At 69.3% G+C, this 23122-nt stretch overlaps 3 protein-coding genes across 3 annotated transcripts in view; 2 read left to right on the forward strand and 1 right to left on the reverse strand.

Annotated features, from left to right (window-relative positions):
- The window catches only part of OXA1L (OXA1L mitochondrial inner membrane protein), a 257560-nt gene that overhangs the window by 40731 nt on the left and 193707 nt on the right, over nucleotides 1-23122 (reverse strand). The window lies entirely within an intron of this gene.
- PABPN1 (poly(A) binding protein nuclear 1) lies at nucleotides 239-3957 on the forward strand. The gene is made up of 7 exons (XM_064475497.1): nucleotides 239-682; nucleotides 1356-1470; nucleotides 1564-1631; nucleotides 1715-1821; nucleotides 1911-1998; nucleotides 2081-2229; nucleotides 3715-3957. The coding sequence occupies exons 1-7, from the start codon at nucleotides 254-256 to the stop codon at nucleotides 3752-3754; spliced, it is 996 nt and encodes a 331-aa protein (XP_064331567.1). The 5' UTR covers nucleotides 239-253; the 3' UTR covers nucleotides 3755-3957.
- On the forward strand, nucleotides 11063-23105 carry LOC135318358 (phosphoenolpyruvate carboxykinase [GTP], mitochondrial-like). Its single transcript, XM_064475567.1, is given in 14 exon segments — nucleotides 11063-11283; nucleotides 12069-12322; nucleotides 13750-13995; nucleotides 14616-14803; nucleotides 15617-15820; nucleotides 16849-17036; nucleotides 18760-18922; nucleotides 20369-20568; nucleotides 20571-20589; nucleotides 20667-20804; nucleotides 20882-20977; nucleotides 21841-21945; nucleotides 21948-22049; nucleotides 22052-23105. Coding segments are annotated over 13 exon segments (1920 nt in total). The 5' UTR covers nucleotides 11063-11283; nucleotides 12069-12293; the 3' UTR covers nucleotides 22294-23105.

Consider the following 23122-nt stretch of genomic DNA (forward strand, 5'->3'; position numbering starts at 1 on the left):
GGGTTGGGGAAGCGCGGTCGCCTTTAAGCCGGGGCCCCGCCCCCGCGCGCCGCCATTGGCCGCCGCCCGCGGCTCCGGCGCCCCGCCATTGGCCGCCGCCCCTCGGCTCCCCCCTCGCCATTGGCCGCCGCCCCTCGGCTCCCGCCCCGCGCCCCGCTCCCGGCGCCGCCATTGGCCGCCGGGCGCCCCGCGCCCCGCCCCCGGCGAGCCGCGCATGCGCGTTGGGGGCGCGGCGGCGGCGGCGGCGGCGGCCATGGCGGCGCTGCGGGGCGGCGGTGCGGGGCCGCGCGGGGCCGAGGCGGCGGCGGCGGCGGCGGCGGGCGGCGGCGCCGGGGCCGGGGCCGGGGCCGGGCCGGGGGGCGCGGCGGGGGGCGGCGAGGCGGGCCCGGCCTACGGCAACGGCGTGGGGGCGGCGGCGGGGCAGGAGGAGGCGGCGGGGCCCGGCGAGCCCCGCGGGGGGAGGGGCGGGCGCGGAGCGGCGGGGGGAGGGGGCGCGGGGGGGGGCAGGGAGGGGGGCGCGGGGGGAGGGGGCGGCGCGGGGGGCGCGGGGGGAGCCGGGCCCGGGGGAACCGCCGGAGCCGCCGCCGCCGCCCCGCACCCGCCGCACGAAGCCGCCGAGGAGTTGGAGGAGGAGGCGGGGCTGGGGGAGGGGGACCCGGGGGACTCCGCCATCGAGGACCCGGTGAGTTGGGGCGGGGGGGGGCGAGGGTCCTGGGGCACGTGGGGGAAGAGCTGAGGGGGAGGGGTGCCCGGGTCACGTGGCGGGGTTGGGGGTCCTGGGTCACGTGGGGGGTGGGGAGGGGGTTCCGGGTCACGTGGGGGGCCGGGGAGGGGGCTTGGGTCACGTGGTGTTTGGGGAGGCTGAGGGTGGGGGGTGTTTGGGGTCCCATAGGGGGGTGCTGGATCACGTGGGAGGGCGCTGGGGGGAGGGGGCTTGGGTCACGTGGTGGTTGGGGGGCTGAGGGTGGGGGGTGTTTGGGGTCCCATAGGGGGGTCCTGGGTCCCGGGGGGGGTCCTTGGGGTCCCATAGGGGGGTCCGGTGTCACGTGACTGACCCCAGGCTCACACGGGGGGGGTCTTTGGGGTCCCATGGGGGGGTCCTGGGACACGCTGGGGGGTCTCGGGGGTGACGGGGGGGGGGGTGTCTTGGGGGTCACGTGACAGGGTTGGGGGTCCCATGGGGGTGTCCCAGGTGACTTGGAGGGGGGGGGGGGTTCAGGGTTGCCTGAGCGGCTCCAGGGTCACATGGGGCAGGGGGGGCTCTTTGGGGTCCCGGGGTGGGGTCCGGGGTGTGGGGAGGGGGGTGTGGGGAGGGGGTGCCGCCCTTTGACCCCCTCCCCCTGCGCCCCCCCCAGGAGCTGGAGGCCATCAAGGCCCGGGTGCGGGAGATGGAGGAAGAGGCGGAAAAGCTCAAAGAGCTCCAGAACGAAGTGGAGAAACAAATGAACATGAGCCCCCCCCCGGGCAACGGTGAGACCCCCGGCGGGGCTGGGGGGGGGCGGGAGGGCCGCGGGGACCCCCCCCAGCCCCCCATTGAGCCCCCCGACCCCTCCCCTCCCGCAGCCGGCCCGGTCATCATGTCCTTGGAGGAGAAGATGGAGGCGGACGCTCGCTCCATCTACGTGGGCAACGTGAGTTTGGGGGGGGTTTGGGGGGGTCGCGCCCCCCCCCAGCCCCCGGTGCTCACCCCCGCCCCCCCTCCCCACGGCTGCAGGTGGACTATGGGGCGACGGCGGAGGAGCTGGAGGCCCATTTCCACGGCTGCGGCTCCGTCAACCGCGTCACCATCCTGTGCGACAAGTACAGCGGCCACCCCAAGGGGTGAGAGGGGGCTGGGGGGGACGCGGCGGGGTGGGGGGCGCGGGGGACCCCCGGAGCCCCCCAACCACCCTCCTGCGATCCCCCTTTAGCTTCGCCTACATCGAGTTCTCCGACAAGGAGTCGGTGCGGACGTCGATGGCGCTTGACGAGTCCCTCTTCCGTGGGCGGCAGATCAAGGTGGGTGGGCGCAGGGTGAGGGTGGGGCGGGGGTCGCGGCGCCCCCCACCCGCCCCTCACACCCCCCCCCCCCCTCCCCCAGGTCATCCCCAAACGCACCAACCGACCCGGCATCAGCACGACGGACCGGGGCTTCCCCCGGGCCCGGTACCGGGGCCGCGGCGGCGGCTACAGCGCGACCCGCGCCCGCTTCTACAGCGGCTACAGCCGCCCGCGCGGGCGGGCCTACAGGTGGGCGGGGGGCTGGGGGCGCTCTGGGGGCGGCTGGGGCTCCTCCCGGGGGGTTTGAGGGGTGTTGGGGCCCTCCGGGGTGGGCTGTGAGGGGTCCAGGGGGTCTCTGGGACGTGGTCGGGGTCTCTGGGGTGGGCTGTGAGGGGTCCTGGGGGGCTCCGGGATGTGGTCGGGGTCTGTGGGGTGGGCTGTGAGGGGTCCTGGGGGCTCCGGGACGTGGTTGGGGTCTGTGGGGTGGGCTGTGAGGGGTCGTGGGGGCTCTGGGACGTGGTTGGGGTCTGTGGGGTGGGCTGTGAGGGGTCGTGGGGGTCTCCGGGACGTGGTCGGGGTCTGTGGGGTGGGCTGTGAGGGGTCCTGGGGGCTCGGGGACGTGGTTGGGGTCTGTGGGGTGGGCTGTGAGGGGTCCTGGGGGGCTCCGGGACATGGTCGGGGTCTGTGGGGTGGGCTGTGAGGGGTCGTGGGGGGCTCGGGGACGTGGTTGGGGTCTGTGGGGTGGGTTGTGAAGGGTCCTGGGGGGCTCTGGGACGTGGTTGTGGTCTGTGGGGTGGGCTGTGAGGGGTCCTGGGGGTCTCCGGGACGTGGTCGGGGACTGTGGGGTGGGCTGTGAGGGGTCGTGGGGGTCTCCGGGACGTGGTTGGGGTCTGTGGGGTGGGTTGTGAAGGGTCCTGGGGGGCTCTGGGACGTGGTTGGGGTCTGTGGGTGGGCTGTGAGGGGTCGTGGGGGTCCCCGGGACGTGGTTGGGGATGTGGGGTGGGCTGTGAGGGGTCCTGGGGGGCTCCGGGACGTGGTCGGGGTCTGTGGGGTGGGCTGTGAGGGGTCCTGGGGGGCTCCGGGACGTGGTCGGGGTCTGTGGGGTGGGCTGTGAGGGGTCCTGGGGGTCTCCGGGACGTGGTCGGGGTCTGTGGGGTGGGCTGTGAGGGGTCGTGGGGGTCTCCGGGACGTGGTCGGGGTCTGTGGGGTGGGCTGTGAGGGGTCCTGGGGGGCTCCGGGACGTGGGTTGGGGTCTGTGGGGTGGGCTGTGAGGGGTCCTGGGGGGCTCTGGGACGTGGTTGGGGTCTGTGGGGTGGGCTGTGAGGGGTCCTGGGGGTCTCCGGGACGTGGTTGGGGTCTGTGGGGTGGGCTGTGAGGGGTCCTGGGGGTCTCCGGGACGTGGTCGGGGTCTGTGGGGTGGGCTGTGAGGGGTCCTGGGGGTCTCCGGGACGTGGTCGGGGTCTGTGGGGTGGGCTGTGAGGGGTCCTGGGGGGCTCGGGGACGTGGTTGGGGTCTGTGGGGTGGGCTGTGAGGGGTCGTGGGGGGCTCGGGGACGTGGTCGGGGTCTGTGGGGTGGGCTGTGAGGGGTCGTGGGGGGCTCGGGGACGTGGTCGGGGTCTGTGGGGTGGGCTGTGAGGGGTCCTGGGGGGCTCCGGGAGGGGCTGTGAGGGGTGTCGGGGTCTGGGCGGGGGTCCCGGGCCGGCCCCTCCCCCCTCACGCCCTCCCCCCCCGCAGGGGCCGCGCAAGAGCCACCTCATGGTACTCCCCGTATTAGGGGGGGCCCCCCCCGAAACGCCGCCGCCGGACGCCGCCGCGGGGGGGGGGAGGGGCGGCCGCCCCGCGGGGCCCCTCCCCCCCGCGTCCCCTCCCCCCGCATCCCCCCCTCCCCCCCCTCCCCCTCCCCCCCCAGCCTTTGAGTGTGTTTATCGTTGCAGGTGGCGCCGCCGGAGGGGCCGGGCGGGGCCGGACGTCGCCGGGGGGGGGAGGGGCGGGGCGGGGGGAGGGGCCGGGGGGGGTAATAAAGTGGCCCCGGGGGGACAAAGTGTGTCTGTCCGTGAGATCGGGGGGTCACGGGGGGTCACAGGGGTTATGGGGGGTCACAGGGGTCCCGGGTTATGGGGGTCACGTGGGATTATGGGGGTCATGTGGGGTTAGGGGGGTCACGGGGGTTATGGGGGGTCACGGGGGGTCACAGGGGTCCCGGGTTATGGGGGTCCTGTGGGATTATGGGGGTCACGTGGGGTTAGGGGGGTTATGGGGGGGTCACGGGGGTTATGGGGGGTCACAGGGGTCACGGGTTATGGGTGTCACGTGGGGTTAGGGGGGTCACAGGGGTCACAGGTTATGGGGGGTCATAGGGGTCACGTGGGGTTATGGGGGGTCACGTGGGGTCACAGGGGTCACGGGGTTCTAGGGGGTCGTGGGTGGGGTTGTGGGGGGTCACGGCAAGGTTGTGAGGGGTTATAGGGGGCTATGGGGGGGGTCACAGCAGGGCTATGGGGGGTCACAGGGGGGTTATGGGGGGGTCACAGCGGGGTTATGGGGGGCCACAGGCGGGGTTATGGGGGGGTCACAGCGGGGCTAAGGGGGGTTATGGGGGGTCACAGAGCGCCTATGGGGGGTTATGGGGGGGGTCACAGAGCGCCTATGGGGGGTCACGGGGGTTATGGGGGGTCATGGGGGCTTGTTGGGGGTCACAAAGGGGTCACATGGGCTCATGGCGGGGTTGTGGGGGGTTCAGGGGGGTCGGGGGTGTCACATAGGGTGTCGGTGGGGTTGGGGGTCACAGACGGGTCATTTGGGGTCACAGCAGAGTCGGGGGGGCACAGGGTGGGGGCGGGGCGTTTCTCGGTCCTCCAAGAAGGTCCTCCAGGATGGGTAGGGGCAGTTTGGGGCACAGCGGGGGGGGTCCCAGTCCCTCCCAGTGCCCCCCCCAGCTGCTCCCAGTCCCTCCCAGTGCCCCCCCAGCTGCTCCCAGTCCCTCCCAGTGCCCCCCCCCCAGCTGCTCCCAGTCCCTCCCAGTGCCCCCCCAAGCTGCTCCCAGTCCCTCCCAGTGCCCCTCCAGCTGCTCCCAGTCCCTCCCAGTGCCCCCCTAGCTGCTCCCAGTGCCCCCAGGTGTTCCCAGTGCCCCCCAGCTGCTCCCAGTGCCCCCAGGTGTTCCTAGTGCCCCCCCAGCTGCTCCCAGTCCCTCCCAGTGCCCCCCCAGCTGCTCCCAGTCCCCCCCAGTGCCCCCCCAGTAAGTCCCAGTCAATCCCAGCCCCTCCCCCCTGCACAAGGCCCCTTTGTCCCCGTCCCGGTGCCGCCTGTCACGGGGGTCCCTCGGGTGCCCCCCCCATCCCCCGCTATGGGGCAGCAGGAGCCGCTCGGGGCCTTCGACCTGGGGGTCCTGCGCACCCCGGGGGGGCTGCTGCTGGCGGCCCAGCTGGTACGGGGGGAACTGGGGGGCAACCGGGGGCTGGGGGGGGAACTGGGGGGCAACTGGGGGGCTGGGGGGGGAACTGGGGGCTGGGGGGACGGCTGGGGGGGAACTGGGAGCTGGGGGGGCACCTGGGGGCCTGGGGGGGCGGCTGGGGGGGAACTGGGAGCTGGGGGTGGAACTGGGGGCCTGGGGGGGGGCGGCTGGGGGCTGGGGGGCAACTGGGGAGATGTGGGGGGACTGGGGGCAACTGGGGGTTGTGGGGGAGAACTGGGGGGCTCCAGGGCTCCTGTGGGTCGCTATGGGGCACTGGGGGGGCTCTGGGGGTGCCATAGGTCCCCGTGGGGCTGCTGTAGCCCACATATCCCCCCCGCGCCCCCCAAGCGCTGTGTGGGGCAGTTGTGGGGCTCCTGCCCCCCCCGCGCCCCCCAAGTGCCCCCCCTGCTCCCCAGGCGCTTGTGTGGGGCAGTTGTGGGGCTCCTGGCCCCCCCCCGTGCCCCCCAAGTGCCCCCCCTGCTCCCCAGGTGCTGTGTGGGGCAGTTGTGGGGCTCCTGGCCCCCCCCCGCGCCCCCCACGCTGGCCCCGGCGCTGCTGCAGACCCTGGCGGGGGCGGCCGCTCTCGGGGGGCGGCTGCTGCGGGACCCCCCCCCGCCTGCCCCACGGCTACGGGCCCTGCCTGGTACGTGGCCCCACGGGCCCCCCACTGCCCCCCCGGCCCCCCAATGGCCCCTCCGGCCCTTCATGGGGCCCCCCCCTCATGTCCCCCCCCCCGTGTCCCCCCAGTGTCCCAATGTCTCCCCCTGGCGACCGCCTTGTGTCCCCCCAATGTCCCCCCCGGGGTCCCCCCTCGTGTCCCCCACCCCCACCCCCCCAATGCCCCCCCCCAGCCCCTCCAGGATCCCCCTAAGGGGTCCCCCATCGCATCCCCCCCCGCCCCCTCTCACGCCCCCCGCCCCCTCTGACCCCCCCCACCCCCTCTCACGCCCCCCCGCCCCCCTCTGACCCCCCCGCCCCCTCTCACGCCCCCCGCCCCCTCTGACCCCCCCCGCCCCCTCTGACCCCCCCCGCCCCCTCTCACGCCCCCCGCCCCCTCTGACCCCCCCCGCCCCCCAGGACCTCCTCCGGGCCGTCAGCGGGACCATCATCTTCCTCGTGGCCGCCCTGGTGGCCTTGGCCGCCTCCCGGGACGCTTTGGCCGCCACCACCTTTGTGAGTGTGTGTCCCCCCCTCCCCCCACCGACCCCTCCCCCACCCCCCCGCACGCCCCGCCCCCCGCCTGACCACGCCCCTCCCCCTTTCCTTCCTCCCCAGACCTTCAGCCTCCTCCTCTCCTTCCTCTTCGCCTTCGACGCCTTCGTCACCTTCCGCACGCGGGTGGTCCCGGCCGCGGGACGGGGTGAGTTCCCACGGGGGGGGGGAGGGGCGGCCCCGGGGGGTCCCTTTGGGGTGGGGGAGGGGCGCCCCCAGCCCCCCCCCAACCCCCTTCTCTTTTGCTTCCAGACCCCGACGTCGACTCGACCTAACGCAGCCCCGGAGCCACGTCCCGTCCCCCACCCCCACCCCTGAGAACTCCCTGCGGCCACGCCCTCCCTCGCCCCGCCCCCGCCCCGCCCCATAGCCCCGCCCCCCAGCCCCCCAACTTTGGCCGCTCATTTAAACCCCTTTCCATGACCAAGGTTTTCTTGGGGGTCGTGGTTTATTTCTGGGGGGGTGGGGGAGGGGTCACCCCCACCCAACGCAGGGTCTTGGTGACCCCACCCCACCCAACCCACCCAACCACACCCCACCCCACCCAACCCCACCCAACCCAACCCACCCAACCCCACCCAACCCACACCCACCCAACCCCACCCAACCCACCCCACCCAACCACACCCCACCCACCCCACCCACCCCACCCAACCCCACCCAACCCCACCCAACCCCACCCAACCACACCCAACCACACCCCACCCAACCCCACCCAATGCTGGGGGGGGTGAAGCCGGAGGCGGGCGGGGTTGGTGACAGCCCCACCCCCACCCCAGTCCCCGCCCCTTTCTCCTTCCGCTGGCTGGGGCGGGGCCGCGGGGAAGCGGGGCTGGGGGGGGCTGGGGCGGGGGCCGGCAGCTTGCTGAGGGTCTCCTGGGGAGGGGGGGAGGAGGGAAGAGGCTGCCCAATGGGCCGGTGGGGGAGGGCCCCATAGAGCCCCCCCAGCCCCATAGAGCCCCCCCAGCCCCATACAGACACCCCCAGCCCCATAGAGCCCCCCCAGCCCCATACAGACATGCCCAGCCCCATAGAGCCCTCCCAGCCCCATACAGACACCCCCAGCCCCATAGAGCCCCCCCAGCCCCATACAGACACCCCCAGCCCCATAGAGGTCCCCCAGCCCCACAGAGACTCCCCTAGCCCCACAGAGACACCCCAGCCCCATACAGACACCCCCAGCCCCATAGAGCTCCCCCAGCCCCATACAGACACCCCCAGCCCCATACAGACACCCCAGCCCCATAGAGGTCCCCCAGCCCCACAGAGACCCCCCTGGGGTTATTATGGGATGGACGAGGCACAAGGACACCCGAGTCCCCCGGGTGGGGGGAGGGGCAGGACAAAGGACAGGTGGGGCCCCCCCACCCCCCCTTAATGGGATACTTTGGAACCCTCCCCCCACCCCCCTCCCCCGACACCTGATTGGCTCGTGACGTCATTGGGGGGGCGCCCTCGCCCCATGGCCATATATGGGGCTGGCCCTATAGATCCCCCCCCCGCACCCCATAACCCCCCTGAGAACAGCCCAGGGGGCCCATCCCCCACCCATAGGGCACCCCATGGATCCCCCCTATAGGGGACGCGCGAGGCTGGACTGCCCCACATTTTCCCCATTTCCCCCCAAATTTTCTCAATTTCCCCCGAATTTTGCCGATTTCCCCAAATTTCTCAAGTTTCCCCCAGTTTGCCCCAAATTTCCTCAGTTTGTCCCCCATTTCCCCAGTTTTCCCAAAACTTTCTGATTTTCCCTCAATTTCCCATAATTTTCTCCCTAATCCCCCCAAATTTTGCTCATTTCCCCAGATTTTCCCTCATTTTCCCCAAATTTTCACTCATTTCCCCAATTTTGCTTATTTTACCCGTCATTCCCCCCCGATTTCCCCCTTATTCCCATAATTTCCCCCAAATTTCCCCAATCTTTCCTCAGTCTCACAAAAAGTTTCCTGATTTCCCCAAGTTTATCATAATTTCCCCCTCATTCCCCTAATTTTCCCCAAAATTCCCCAAATTTCCCTAATTTCCCCCCAAATTTTCCTGATTTCCCCCAAATTTCCTTGGTTCCCCCCCATTTCCCCTAATTTCCCCAAATATTTTACCCTTAATTCCCCCAAATTTCCCCCAAATTTCCCTCATCCACAAGCAAATTTTCCTGATTTCCCCAAAATTTCCCAGATTCCCTCTGGTTTGCCCCAAACTTCCCCAGTTTCTCCCCATTTCCCCTAATTTCCCCCAATTTTCCTGATTTTCCTTCGACTTCCCATTATTTCCGCAAATTCCCCCAAATTTCCCCTGAATTTCCCCCTATTTTGTTGATTTTCCCTTTAATCCCCCCATTTTCCCCCTTATTCCCCTAATTTACCCCAAATTTTCCTCATTCTCCCCCATATTTTCCTGATTTCCTCCAAATTTGCTCTGTTTACCCCCAACTTTCCCGAATATCGTCAGGTTTGCCCCAAACATCCTCAGTTTCCCCCCGCCATTTCCCCTCATTTCCCCCAGTTTTCCTGATTTCCCCCATAATTTTCTTCTTTTTTCTTCTTTTTCCTGAATTTTCCCCAAATTTTTCCCTGATTTTCCCCAAATCTGCTGATTTTTACTCATTTTCCCACAGTTTCCCCCGCATTTCCCGTAATTTCCCCCAACATTCCAGATTTTTCCCCAATTTCCCCAAAATATTCCTGATTCCTCCCAAATACCCTCTGGTTTTCCCCTCAATTTCCCCAAATTTTACTAATTTTTGCCGATTTTCCCTCAATTTCCCCTAATTCCCCCCCAACTTTTCTTAGTTTCCCCCGGTGTCCCCTGATTTCCCCCAGATCTCCCCCAGTGTCCCCAAACTGCCCTTTTTTCACCCAAATTTCACCTTATTCTCCCTGAATTCTCCCTAATCTCCCCAAATTTACCCCAATTCCCCCCATTTCCCCTACACTTCCCAAAATCTCCCAAAATTTCCCAGAATTCCCCTGAAGTGACTCGTTTCCCCCCAGTTTCCCCCAATTCCCCCTAATTTTCCCCAATTTCCCCTCATTTCCCCAAATCCATCTTTAATTTCCCCCAATTCCAAGTAATTCCCCCAAATTTCTGCTTAATTTTTCCCGGGTTTTCTTATTTCATGTTAATTTTCTCAATTTCCCCTGATTTTCCCTAATTTCCCAATTTCCCCCAATATTTCCCTCAGTTTAGCCTTAATTTCCCCAAATTCCATTTTATTTCCCCAATTTCTGCCCCGTTTCCCCTGTTTTTTCCTTATTTCCCCCCAATTTCCCCAAATTCCCCTGATTTTCCCCAGTTTTCCCCAATCTCCCCAATTTTTCCCTTTATTTCCTCACAATTTCCCCAATTTCCCCTGATTTCCTGCAATATTTTCCCCAACTGTTCTGATTTTCCCCAAATTTGCCCGAATTCCCCCCCAATTTCCCCTAATTCTCCCCAAATTTCCTGATTTTTCCCTAATCTCACTTTTCAAAACCCTATTTCCCCCAAATTTCCTTCGTTTCCCCCGAATTTGGGCGGTTTTGCCCCAATTCCCCCAAAGTTTGGGCAAATCAAGGGTTTCTCGGGGAAAAGCCTCGGGGAGGGGCGAGAAGGGCCCCAAACGCCCCTTTTTTTTGCCCCCGAAATGGGTCCAAACCTCTCGAAATTGGGAAAATTGGGGAAAATACGCGCAGGCGCCGAAATTAATTGTTGTTAATAACCCCGATAATGCCCCAAATCGCCCCAAAAAAGGGGCAAAAGTGCCCGAAGGCCCCAAATAATTGAGCGAAACCCCCCCAAATGAGCAAAATGGGAACGTAATTAATTAAAATCAATAAATTCAGTTAATTAAGGACTAATTAGTCTCCCTTGAGACTTAATAGCGGCCGTTAGCGCTCGGACACACCCACCCGGGGCTCATTAACACCAACGGCACGTGACCAATATGCTAATTGAGCTTAATGAATACTAATTAGGACGGAATTAGCGCCGCTAACGGCCACTAATGGTCATTAATAGCTAATAGCGGCGCTCGCGAAGGGGCGCCGGCGCTCATTCACCCCCCTTATCCCCCTGCTCATTCATATTCGCCGCCTCGCGCCAATGGCCGCTGACTGGGGCGCGCGGCGATTAATAGTCATACCCGCTCATTAATATTCGCCGCGCCCCGCCAGCGCGCATGCGCGGACCTTGCCAGCGCCGCCCGGCCGCCGCTCTGCCTTCGCTTCCGCCTTCTGCGCATGCCCGGCTCCTGCCCGCCCTTCCGCCCCGCCGCCTTGCCCTCACTCCTGCCTACTGCGCATGCGCGCAGGGGCCGGCGCAGCCACCGCGCAGGCGCCTCCGCAGCCACCGCGCAGGCGCCACCGACCCTTTCTCCCCCACTGCGCATGCGCGCCGCCTTCCCGCCATTTCCTAGCGCTTGGGGGAGCCGCCATTACAGCGCCGCGGCGGGAGGCCCGGGGCCGCGATTTAACGTTCCTAATTAATGCTCTTGAGTTAATTAACATCCCCGCCTTAATTAACCCGCCGGGGGAAGCCCTTCGGGTCCCTCTCCGGGCCCGCGAGCCCCGCGTTTGGCGGGGGGAGGCTCCCCACCCTCGCTGTGAGGAGGAGGATGGCGGCCGGGGCCGGGCAGCTGCGAAGCCGGGGGGCGGCGGGATGAGGTAAAACCGCCTGAAAACGGTTTTTTTTTCCTTCTTTTTGGGGGGGCTGGGGTTTTTTTTGGGGGGTTGGTGGGGATGGCAGGCTTTACTTCAGGGTGTTGGTGGGGGGGAAGCCCCCCGGGACCCCCCGTTAGTATTTGGGGGGGGGGTCCATACGTCATGGGGACCCCCCCTTAACCCTCAGGGGGGCCCTAAGCCTTGGGGATCCCCCCTGATACTTGGGGGGGGGCTAGATACCCAGGGGACACCCCCAAAGCACTCGGAGGGGTCCTGGGTGCCCGGGGGACCCCCCCCAGACCACTTAGGGGGGGTTCTAGACCTCGGGGGCCCCCTTAATTACTAGCGGGGGGGGGTCTTCGTGGCGTAGAGACCCCCCCCAAGCACTTTCGGGGGCTCTTAGACCGTAGGGACCCCCCGTATTACCGATGGGGGGCGTCCCACATGCTATGGGGACTCCCTTAGGGCAGCGTGGCAGCCCCAGAGCTCAGGGAGCGCCTTTAATTATGGGTTGGGGTCTTGTATGCTACAGGGACCCCCCCGAAGCACTTTAGGGGGGGCCTTAGACCTCATGGCCCCCCCCTAATTATTAGGGTGGGGGGTGCCATAAACCAAGGGTACCCCTAAGCGTTGGGGGGGGTCCTGGACCTCAGAGACCCCCCCTTAATTATTAGGGTGGGGGGGTCCCACGCCCCATGGGACCCCCTAAATCCCTGTGGGGGGCACCTGGGGACCCCCCTCTCTCATTTCTTTTTGGGTGTTTCCCCCCCCCCCTTTTCTTTGCCCAGGCGACCCTACACAAACAAAGGGGCGTGGCCGTGGGGCAAGGCCACGGGGGTGTTACATCATCCGGGGGGGCGGCCTCCCCCCAAACCCCGCCCCCTCCCCGAAGCCAAAGGGGGGGTCCCGGCCTCTTTGCCCCCCCCACTTTCGGGGGGGGGGTCTATGAGGGGGTGTCCCCATAAAGCGGGGGGGGGACCCCGAGGCGGAGGAGAGCGGCGGCGGTGGCAGGGATGCTGAAGGTCCTCGGGAGGCTGGGGGGGTGAGTGGGGCTGCTTTGGGGGGGGGGGCCGGGGGGCTGCTTTGGGGGGGGCAGCCTGGGGGGCTGGGATTGGCTCTGGGGGGGTTGGGGGGGCTGTGGGGCTGCTTTGTGGGGACTATGGGGCAGCCTAGGGGAGTTGGGAGGCTGTGGCGTATCTAAGGGGGGGGCTGGGGTTGGATTTGGGGGGCATCTGGAGGGCTGTGGGGCATCCAGGAAGCAGGTGTTAGTTTTTGGGGGGCTGTGGGGCAACGTGGGGGGGCTCTGGGGCTACTTGGGGACAGCTGTTGGGCAACTTGGGGGGTTGGGCTACTTGGGGGCAGCTGTGGGGTAACCTGAGGCTACTTGGGGGGGGATCTGGGGCTACTTAGGGGGCTACTTGTGGGGCAACGTGGGGAACAGCTGTGGGGCTACTCGGGGCAGTTGTGGGGCAGCGTGGGGGGGCTCTGGGCTACTTGGGGGTAGCTGTTGGTCAACTTGGGGCCAGCTGTGGGGCAACCTGAGGCTACTTGGGGGGGGATCTGGGGCTACTTAGTGGGCTACTTGTGGGGCAACGTTGGGGGGCTCTGGGGCTACCTGGGGGGCAGCTGTGGGGCAACGTTGGGGGCTCTGGGGCTACCTGGGGGCAGCTGTGGGGCAACGTGGGGGGGCTCTGGGGCTACCTGGGGGGCAGCTGTGGGGCAACGTGGGGGGCTCTGGGGCTACTCGGGGGGCAGCTGTGGGGCTACGTGGGGGGCTCTGGGGCTACCTGGGGGGCAACGTGGGGGGGCTCTGGGGCAACGTGGGGCTACCTGGGGGACAGCTGTGGGCATCATGGGGGGACTCTGGGGCTACTTGGGGGGCAGCTGTTTGTGCAGCGTAGGAGGCTCTGGGGCAACGTGGGGGGCAGCTGTGGGGCAACGTGGGGCTACCTGGGGACAGCTGTGGGGCAACATGGGGGGCTCTGGGGCTACTTGGGGGCAGCTGTTTGTGCAATGTGGGGCAGCTGTGGGGCTACTTGGGGGGTAGCTGTGGGGCAGCGTGGGGGGGCTCTGGGGCTACTTGGGGGGCAGCTGTGGGGCAGCGTGGAGGGGCTCTGGGGCTACTTGGGGGGCAGCTTGTTTGTGCAACGTGGGGGCAGCTGTGGGGCAGCGTGGGGGGGGGCTCTGGGGCTACTTGGGGGGCAGCTGTTTGGGCAGCGTGGGGGGGGCTCTGGGGCTACTTGGGGGGCAGCTGTGGGGCTTCCCTTTTATGGGGGGGGGGATCCCTGGGGCCCCTTTGGGCCCCCTCGCCCTTTGCCCCCGGGGGGGGAGGGGGGACACGGGGGGGGGGAGGGGACCCCTCCCAGCATGCCCCGGGGCAGGCCAAAGTCCAGGTTGGGGGGGGGGGGGATTGTGCAAACCCCCAAGGTGGGGGGAGGGCGGCCCCCCTGACCCCCCTCCCCCCCCCAGGCGCCTCCCCCGCGCCCCCCCGCGGCGGGGGCTGAGCTCGGGGGGGTTGGGGGAGGCCGTGGGGGGGTTGGGGGAGGCCCTGGCGGCCCTGCCCCCCCCCGCCCGCAGCTTCCTGGAGGAGGGGGTGCGCCTGTGCCGCCCCCGCGACGTCCGCCTCTGCGACGGCTCCCCCGAGGAGGGGGCCGCCCTGCTGGCCCAGCTGCAGGCCGAGGGCATCCTGCACCCCCTCCCCAAATATGAGAACTGGTGAGGGGGGGCGCCCCCAGAGCCCCCCGCCCCCCCGAGAGGGGTTACGGGGGGGTTTGTCTGGGCCCGGGTCCCTCGGGGGGAGGGGGGGGTCCTTTTGAGGGGAGGGTTCCCTTGGGGGAGAGGGGCATCCCTTGGGGGGGGGGGTGTCCATGGGTGAGGAGGGGTCCTTGGGGGGGAGGGGGGGGTCTCTGGTCTCTGGGGTGAGGAGGGGTCCCTTTGGGAGAGGGGGGTTCTTGGGTGAGGAGGGGTCCCTTGGGGGGGAGGGGGGGGTCTCGGGTGAGGAGGGGTCCCTTGGGGGGGAGGGGGTGTCTCTGGGGTGAGGAGGGGTCCCTTGGGGGGGAGGGGGAGGTCTCTGGGGTGAGGAGGGATCCCTTTGGGGAGAGGGGGGTTTTTGGGTGAGGAGGGGTCCCTTGGGGGGGAGGGGGGGGGTCCCTTTTGGGGGTCCTTTGGGTGATGGGGGGGTCCCTTTGGGGTCAGGGGTCCCTGTGGGGGGGGGTGTCCCTTGGGCATGGGGTGGGTGTCTGGGGGGGTCCCTGCGGGGGCTGACGGGGGGGTCCCTGCGGGGGGGGTCCCTGCGGGGGGGTCCCTGCGGGGCTGACACCCCCACCCCCCCCCAGCTGGCTGGCGCTGACGGACCCGCGGGACGTGGCGCGGGTGGAGGGGCGCACGGTGCTGGTGACGGAGCGGGAGCGCGACGCCGCCCCCCCCCCGCCGCCCGGGGGCGCCCCCCGCCAGCTGGGCAACTGGATGAGCCCCGCCGCGCTGGAGCAGGCCGTGCAGGAGCGCTTCCCCGGCTGCATGCAGGGTGCGGACGGACGGGCGGACGCGCCCCCCGCCCCCCGCCCCCCCCCGGGTCGTGTCCCGCCCGCTTCCGCCTCCCCCCTGCTTCTGGGGGGGGTTTTCCCGCCGCTTCCGGGTCTTTCCCCCCCCGTTTCCGGTCTCCCGCCACTTCCGGGGGGGTTTTCCCGCCACTTCCGGGGCGTGTTTCCCACCATTTCCGGTTTCCCGCCACTTCCGGGGAGGTTTTCCCGCCACTTCCGGGGAGGTTTTCCCGCCACTTCCGGGCGTTTTTTCCCGCCACTTCCGGGTTTCCCCACATTTCCCCCCAACCTCCCGTTCAATCCCCCCCCATTTCCCCCCCCCACCCCCCCCGCGCCTCCCCCATGATTTTCCCAATTTCATCAAGTTTCCCTTAATTTTGCTCAATTTTGCTCATTTTCCCCCCGCGCCCCCCCGTTTTCCCAATTCTCTGCTGGTTTCCCTTTCCTCTCCCCCATTTCCCCCCCTTGCTCCCCCCTCCCCAATTCCCCCCATCCCGATTCCCCCGCCCCTCCCCGATTTCCCCCGTTTCTTCCCCCCCCCGTTTCTTCCCCCCCGTTTCTTCCCCCCCCGTTTCTTCCCCCCCGTTTCTTCCCCCCCCGTTTCTTCCCCCCCCCGTTTCTTCCCCCCCCCCGTTTCTCTCCCCCCCCCGTTTCTCTCCCCCCCCCCCGTTTCTCTCCCCCCCCCCCGTTTCTCTCCCCCCCCCCGTTTCTCCTCCCCCCCCCCGTTTCTCCTCCCCCCCCCGTTTCTCTCCCCCCCGTTTCTCTCCCCCCCCCGCCCCCCCGCCCCCGCCCCCCAGGCCGCACGCTCTTCGCCGTGCCCTTCAGCATGGGCCCCCCCGCCTCGGGGCTGGCGCGGGCGGGGCTGCAGCTCACCGACTCGCCCTACGTCGCCGCCTCCATGCGCATCATGACGCGCGTCGGGGCCCCGGCCCTGCCCGCCCTGGCCCGCGACGACTTCATCCGCTGCCTGCACTCCGTGGGGCAGCCCCTCCCCCGCGCAGGTACCCCCCGGCCCCACTGAGCCCCCCCAGCGCCATCCGCTGCCTGCACTCCGTGGGGCAGCCCCTCCCCCGCGCAGGTACCCCCCCGGCCCCACTGAGCCCCACTGAGCCCCCCCAGCGCCATCCGCTGCCTGCACTCCGTGGGGCAGCCCCTCCCCCGCGCAGGTACCCCCCGGCCCCACTGAGCCCCACTGAGCCCCCCCAGCGCCATCCGCTGCCTGCACTCCGTGGGGCAGCCCCTCCCCCGCGCAGGTACCCCCCGGCCCCACTGAGCCCCCCCAGCGCCATCCGCTGCCTGCACTCCGTGGGGCAGCCCCTCCCCCGCGCAGGTACCCCCCGGCCCCACTGAGCCCCCCCAGCGCCATCCGCTGCCTGCACTCCGTGGGGCAGCCCCTCCCCCGCGCAGGTACCCCCCCGGCCCCACTGAGCCCCCCCAGCGCCATCCGCTGCCTGCACTCCGTGGGGCAGCCCCTCCCCCGCGCAGGTACCCCCCGGCCCCACTGAGCCCCCCCAGCGCCATCCGCTGCCTGCACTCCGTGGGGCAGCCCCTCCCCCGCGCAGGTACCCCCGGCCCCACTGAGCCCCACTGAGCCCCCCCAGCGCCATCCGCTGCCTGCACTCCGTGGGGCAGCCCCTCCCCCGCGCAGGTACCCCCAGGACCCCCCAGACCCCACTGAGCCCCCAAATGGCCCCAAGCCCCCCCAAGTCCCCCCTCCAACCCCCCCAAGTGCCCCCAAGTCCCCCCTAAGCCCCCTCCAACTCCCCCAAACCCCCCCAAATCTCCCTCAACCCCACTCCAACCCCCCCAAGTGCCCCCTAAACCCCCCCCAAGTCCCCCGTAAGCCCCCTCCAACTCCCCCAAATCTCCCTCAACCCCACTCCAACCCCCCCAAATGTCTCCAAATCCCCCCAAGCCCCCCCCAAATCTCCCCAAGCTCCCCCAAGTCGCCCCAAAATCCCCTCCAATCCCCCAACCCCCCCCCCAGCCCCCCCCCGAGCCCCCCCCGACCGCTGCGCGCCGCCCCCAGAGCCGGCCCCGCACCCCTGGCCCTGCGACCCCGCCCGCACGCTGGTGGCGCACGAGCCCGCCCGCCGCCGCATCGTCTCCTTCGGCAGCGGCTACGGCGGCAACTCCCTGCTGGGCAAGAAGTGCTTCGCGCTGCGCATCGCCTCGCGCCTGGCCCGCGACGAGGGCTGGCTGGCCGAGCACATGCTGGTGGGCCGGGGGCGCGGGGGGGCGCGGGGGGCGCGCGGGGGCCTCTAGGTGGGTTTTAGGGCGGCTTTGAGGGACCTCGGGGGGGCTCCGAGGGGTTTAGGTGGGTGTTGGGGGGCTCTGGGGGGGTTTGGGGGGGCTCTGATGGGGTTTAGGTGGGTGTTGGAGGGCTCTGGGGGGTTTAGGTGGGTGTTGGGGGGCTCTGGGGGGGCTCTGAGGGGTTTAGGTGGGTGTTAGGGGGCTCTGGGGGGGCTCTGATGGGGTTTGGGGGGGCTCTGGGGGGGCTCTGGGGGGTTTAGGTGGGTGTTGAGGGGGCTCTGGGGGGGCTCTGATGGGGTTTGGGGGGGCTCTGAGGGGTTTAGGTGGGTGTTGGCGGGCTCTGGGGGAACTCTGAGGGGGTTTGGGGGGGCTCTGAGGGGTTTAGGTGGGTGTTGAGGGGGCTCTGGGGGGTTTAGGTGGGTGTTGGGGGGCTCTGGGGGGGCTCTGAGGGGTTTAGGTGGGTGTTGGGGGGCTCTGGGGGGACTCTGAGGGGGTTTGGGGGGGCTCTGATGGGGTTTAGGTGGGTGTTGGGGGGCTCTGGGGGGGGTTTGGGGGGGCTCTGATGGGGTTTAGGTGGGTGTTGGAGGGCTCTGGGGGGTTTAGGTGGGTGTTGGGGGGCTCTGGGGGGGCTCTGAGGGGTTTAGGTGGGTGTTAGGGGGCTCTGGGGGGGCTCTGATGGGGTTTGGGGGGGCTCTGGGGGGGCTCTGGGGGTTTAGGTGGGTGTTGAGGGGGCTCTGGGGGGGCTCTGATGGGGTTTGGGGGGGCTCTGAGGGGTTTAGGTGGGTGTTGGCGGGCTCTGGGGGAACTCTGAGGGGGTTTGGGGGGGCTCTGAGGGGTTTAGGTGGGTGTTGAGGGGGCTCTGGGGGGTTTAGGTGGGTGTTGGGGGGCTCTGGGGGGGCTCTGAGGGGTTTAGGTGGGTGTTGGGGGGCTCTGGGGGGACTCTGAGGGGGTTTGGGGGGGCTCTGATGGGGTTTAGGTGGGTGTTGGGGGCTCTGGGGGGGGTTTGGGGGGGCTCTGAGGGGTTTAGGTGGGTGTTGGGGGGCTCTGGGGGGTTTAGGTGGGTGTTGAGGGGGCCCTGGGGGGGCTCTGAGGGGTTTAGGTGGGTGTTGGGGGGCTCTGGGGGGGCTCTGAGGGGGTTTGGGGGGGCTCTGGGGGGTTTAGGTGGGTGTTGGGGGCTCTGGGGGGGCTCTGAGGGGGTTTGGGGGGGCTCTGGGGGGTTTAGGTGGGTGTTGGGGGGCTCTGGGGGGGCTCTGAGGGGTTTAGGTGGCTATTGGGGGGGCTTTGGGGGTCCCTCAAGTGATCTTGGGGATCCCTGGGGTGATTTGGGGGGTCCCCGGGGTGATTTTGGGGATCCGTGGGGTGATTTTGGGGCCCCCTGGGGTGATTTTGGGGATCCGTGGGGGGGTTTTGGGGCCCCCTGGGAGGATTTTGGGGCCCCCCGGGGTGATTTTGGGGATCCGTGGGGGGGTTTTGGGGCCCCCTGGGAGGATTTTGGGGCCCCCCGGGGTGATTTTGGGGTTCCCCAGGTGACTTCGGGGCCCCCCGGGGGGCCGGGGCTTTTCGGGCCCTCCCTGACTTTCTCATCGCCTCCTTGGGGCGGGGCCGGGGCGGGTCCACCCGCGGGCCCCGCCCCCACCCTGGGCGTGTCCCCTCTCCCCCCCCGCCCGCCGGCCAATGGCGGGGGCAGATCCTGGGCGTGCGGGACCCGGCGGGCACCAAGCGCTACGTGGCGGCCGCCTTCCCCAGCGCCTGCGGCAAGACCAACCTGGCCATGATGACGTCGGCGCTGGAGGGGTGGGGCGTCACCTGCGTCGGCGACGACATCGCCTGGATGCGCTTCGGCGACGACGGTACGGGCGGGGCCGGGGGCGGGGCCGGGGGCGGGGGCCGCGCCCGCCGGCGTCTTGTTGGCTTCTGCTGGTCGCGGTGGGCAACCGTGGCCACGCCCGCGAGGGCCTGTTGGTTGAGGTGGGTCTCCAGGGCCACGCCCCGAAGACCGTTGAGTTCAGTTGACCATGGTGGGCAACCGTGGCCACGCCCACGAGGGCCTGTTGGCTGCGGGGGGTCTTCGGGGCCACGCCCCCAAGACCGTTGAGTTTGATTGGCTGCGGTGGGCAACCATGGCCACGCCCGCGAGGGTCTGTTGGTTGAGGTGGGTCTTTGAGGCCACGCCCCTGAGGATCTATTGGTTGACCCGGGTCTCCGTGGCCACGCCCCTGAGGGTCTGTTGGTTGAGGTGGGTCTTCGGGGCCACGCCCCCAACACCATTGGTTTGAATTGACCAAGGTGGGCAACAATGGCCACGCCCACGAAGGTCTATTGGCTGCGGTTGGTCTTTGAGGCCACACCCCTGAGGATCTATTGGTTGACATGGGTCTCCGTGGCCACGCCCCTGAGGGTCTATAGGCTGTGGTGGCCCTCCATGGCCACGTCCCCTGGCTCCTTGCCTCCCATTGGCCGTGGTGGCCCTCCATGGCCACGTCCCCTAGCTCCTTGCCTCCCATTGGCCGAGGTGGCCCTCCATGGCCATGTCCCCTGGCTCCTTGCCTCCCATTGGCCGAGGTGGCCCTCCATGGCCATGTCCCCTGGCTCCTTGCCTCCCATTGGCCGAGGTGGCCCTCCGTGGCCACGTCCCCTGGCTCCTTGCCTCCCATTGGCCGAGGTGGACCTCCATAGCCACGTCCCCTGGCTCCTTGCCTCCCATTGGCCGAGGTGGCCCTCCATGGCCACGTCCCCTGGCTCCTTGCCTCCCATTGGCCGTGGTGGCCCTCCATGGCCACGTCCCCTAGCTCCTTGCCTCCCATTGGCCGTGGTGGCCCTCCATGGCCATGTCCCCTGGCTCCTTGCCTCCCATTGGCCGAGGTGGCCCTCCGTGGCCACGTCCCCTGGCTCCTTGCCTCCCATTGGCCGTGGTGGCCCTCCGTGGCCACGTCCCCTAGCTCCTTGCCTCCCATTGGCCGTGGTGGCCCTCCATGGCCACGTCCCCTGGCTCCTTGCCTCCCATTGGCCGAGGTGGCCCTCCGTGGCCACGTCCCCTGGCTCCTTGCCTCCCATTGGCCGTGGTGGCCCTCCGTGGCCACGTCCCCTAGCTCCTTGCCTCCCATTGGCCGAGGTGGCCCTCCGTGGCCACGTCCCCTGGCTCCTTGCCTCCCATTGGCCGTGGTGGCCCTCCGTGGCCACGTCCCCTGGCTCCTTGCCTCCCATTGGCCGTGGTGGCCCTCCATGGCCACGTCCCCTGGCTCCTTGCCTCCCATTGGCCGCGCCGTCCGTGCCCCGATGGCCCCGCCCTCCCGCAGGCCGCCTTCGCGCCATCAACCCGGAGTGCGGCTTCTTCGGGGTGGCCCCGGGGACGTCGCGCCGCACCAACCCCAACGCCATGGCCACCATCCAGCGCAACACCCTCTTCACCAACGTCGGCCGCCGCAGCGACGGCGGCGCCTACTGGGAGGGCCTGGACGAGCCCCTCCCCCCCGGCACCACCCTCACCTCCTGGCTGGGGGAGAACCCTGGCAACCGGGTAAGGAAGCCCCGCCCCGCCCGGTGGGCGTCGGCCGGCGCCGCGCCCTCCCTTGTGACGTCACCGCCCTTCTCCAGGCGACCCCGGGCCTTGCGCCCACCCCAACTCCCGCTTCTGCGCCCCGGCCGCCCAGTGCCCCATCATGGACCCGGCGTGGGAGGACCCCGAGGGCGTCCCCATCGACGCCATCATCTTCGGTGGGCGGAGACCGGAAGGTGAGGCCCCGCCCCCGCCCGGCCGCCGCCCCGGGGCCCCGCCCGGGCGTGGCCTCTGAGCCCCGCCCCGCCCCCAGGGGTGCCGTTGGTCTACGAGGCCTTCAACTGGCGCCACGGCGTCTTCGTGGGCAGCGCCATGAGGAGCGAGGCCACGGCCGCCGCCGAGCACGCCGGTAGGCCACGCCCCCTCCTCCTGCCCCGGCCACGCCCCCCGGCCCCGCCCGACCCCTCCCCGGCCGCGCCCCCGCTGTGCCCTGTCCTGTGTGTGTGTCGTGTGTCCGTCCCGTCCCCCCCCACCACAGGGGCCTCCCTGCTACCAGCGGCCCCGCCCCACAGCCCCGCCCTGCCGCGCCCCGCTGCCACGCCCCACCACACCCCGTTGCCCTCCCCATCCCCTCCCGCAGCCCCACAACCACGTCTCACCGCCCCCAGATGCCCCATGGCCATGCCCCTGAGCCACACGCCCACGGCCACGCCCCACAGCCCCACCCTGCAGCCCCGCCCCACCACCCACAGTTTCCCCCCACAACCACCCTCCCCCAGCCCCATAACCCCACCCCTCCACCCTTAGGTGCCCCACGATCACACCCCCGACCGCAGCCCCACCCCGCAGCCCCGCCCCACCACCCCCAGCTTCCCCCCACAACCACCCTCCCCCAGCCCCATAACCCCATCCCTCCACCCTTAGGTGCCCCCATACTACACCCCACAGCCCTGCCCCACAGCCCTGCCCCACCACCCACAGTTTCCCCCCACAACCACCCTCCCCCAGCCCCATAACCCCACCCCTCCACCCTTAGGTGCCCCACGATCACACCCCCGACCACAGCCCCACCCCGCAGCCCCGCCCCACCACCCCCAGCTTCCCCCCACAACCACCCTCCCCCAGCCCCATAACCCCACCCCTCCACCCTTAGGTGCCCCCATACTACACCCCACAGCCCTGCCCCACAGCCCTGCCCCACCACCCACAGTTTCCCCCACAACCACCCTCCCCCGCCCCCCGCCCCGCCCGTGACGCCCCCTCCCCCCCCAGGCGGGCGGCTGATGCACGACCCCTTCGCCATGCGCCCTTTCTTCGGCTACAACGCCGGCCAGTATCTGGCGCACTGGTTGGCCCTGGGCGAGCGGGGCGGGGCCCGCCTCCCCGCATCTTCCACGTCAACTGGTTCCTGCGCGACGCCGCCGGCGCCTTCCTCTGGCCGGGCTTCGGGCACAACGCCCGCGTCCTGGCCTGGGTCTGCGGCGCGTGGCCGGCGAGGAGAGCGCCCGCCCCACCCCCGTCGGCCTGGTGCCCCGCCCCGGCGCCCTCGACCTGCGGGGGCTGCCGGGCGTGGCCTACCACGCCCTCTTCCCCTGCTGCAAGGCCTTCTGGGAGCGCGAGGCCCGCCAGCTCCGCGCCTACTACGAGGAGAACTTCGGCGCCGACCTGCCCAAGGAGGTGATGGCGGAGCTGGAGGCGCTGGAGGGGCGGCTCCGCAGGATGTGAGGGCGGGGCCGGGCGGGGCCCTGGGCGTGCCCCCATCACCGGAACTCGGGGCGGGGGGGGTGTGTGTGTGTGACCAGTCTCTGCTTGGGCGGGGTCAACCGCTACGTTGGGAGGGGTCTTCTTCCATGGTGGGTGGGGTCAACCGCTACGTTGGGCGGGGTCTTCTTCCATGGTGGGTGGGGTCAACTGCTACGTTGGGCGGGGTCTTCTTCCATGGTGGGCGGAGTCAACCGCTAAGTTGGGCGGCGTCTTCTTCCATGGTGGGCGGGGTCAACCGCTAAGTTGGGCAGGGTCTTCTCCCGCGTTGGGCGGAGTCAACCACTACATTGGGCGGGGTCTCCTCCCATGGGGCAGCGGCGGCCATCTTGGCTGGGTGGCCGCTGTCATTGGTTGCCCAGCGACGGTTGGTGGGCGCCATTTTGGACAAGTGACGGCCGCTGCGAGCTGCTGCCCACCGCCCTGATTGGCTGGCTCTCCCCGCCCTTCTGTGATGTCACGACCCCTCCCCGTTGAGCTCAGGGCCGCCGCCATTGGTGGCTACCGCCCCCCCCGCCCCACCGGGCTCTCCTCTGATTGGACGCCGGCACCGCCCCCCAGCCTCCCGTTGGTGGCCTCTCGACCAATGACTGTGGAGCGACGCCCCCACCCCCTGCTGTCGATTGGCCCCGCCCCCTTTCCCTGTTGGCTGGCGACCTCACGCCCGCCGCTCCCATTGGCCCCCTGGGTGGGTGGGGCCTTGCCTAATGTGCCTTGGGTGGGGCGGGGCCTGCGTGGACCAATAAAAGAGCCCCTTGCTGGGGGGTCAGGGTTCACGGTGGGGGTCACGTGT

This window comes from Phalacrocorax carbo, chromosome 29, assembly GCF_963921805.1.
Source record: "Phalacrocorax carbo chromosome 29, bPhaCar2.1, whole genome shotgun sequence".
Classification (NCBI taxonomy): Eukaryota; Metazoa; Chordata; class Aves; order Suliformes; family Phalacrocoracidae; genus Phalacrocorax; species Phalacrocorax carbo.

Coding starts and splice junctions, on each gene's coding strand:
- PABPN1 (XM_064475497.1), top strand. CDS start 254: ATGGCGGCGCTGCGGGGCGGCGGTGCGGGGCCGCGCGGGGCCGAGGCG. Junction 1,632..1,714: donor GCTCCATCTACGTGGGCAAC/GTGAGTTTGGGG, acceptor CCACGGCTGCAG/GTGGACTATGGGGCGACGGC. Junction 1,822..1,910: donor TACAGCGGCCACCCCAAGGG/GTGAGAGGGGGC, acceptor ATCCCCCTTTAG/CTTCGCCTACATCGAGTTCT.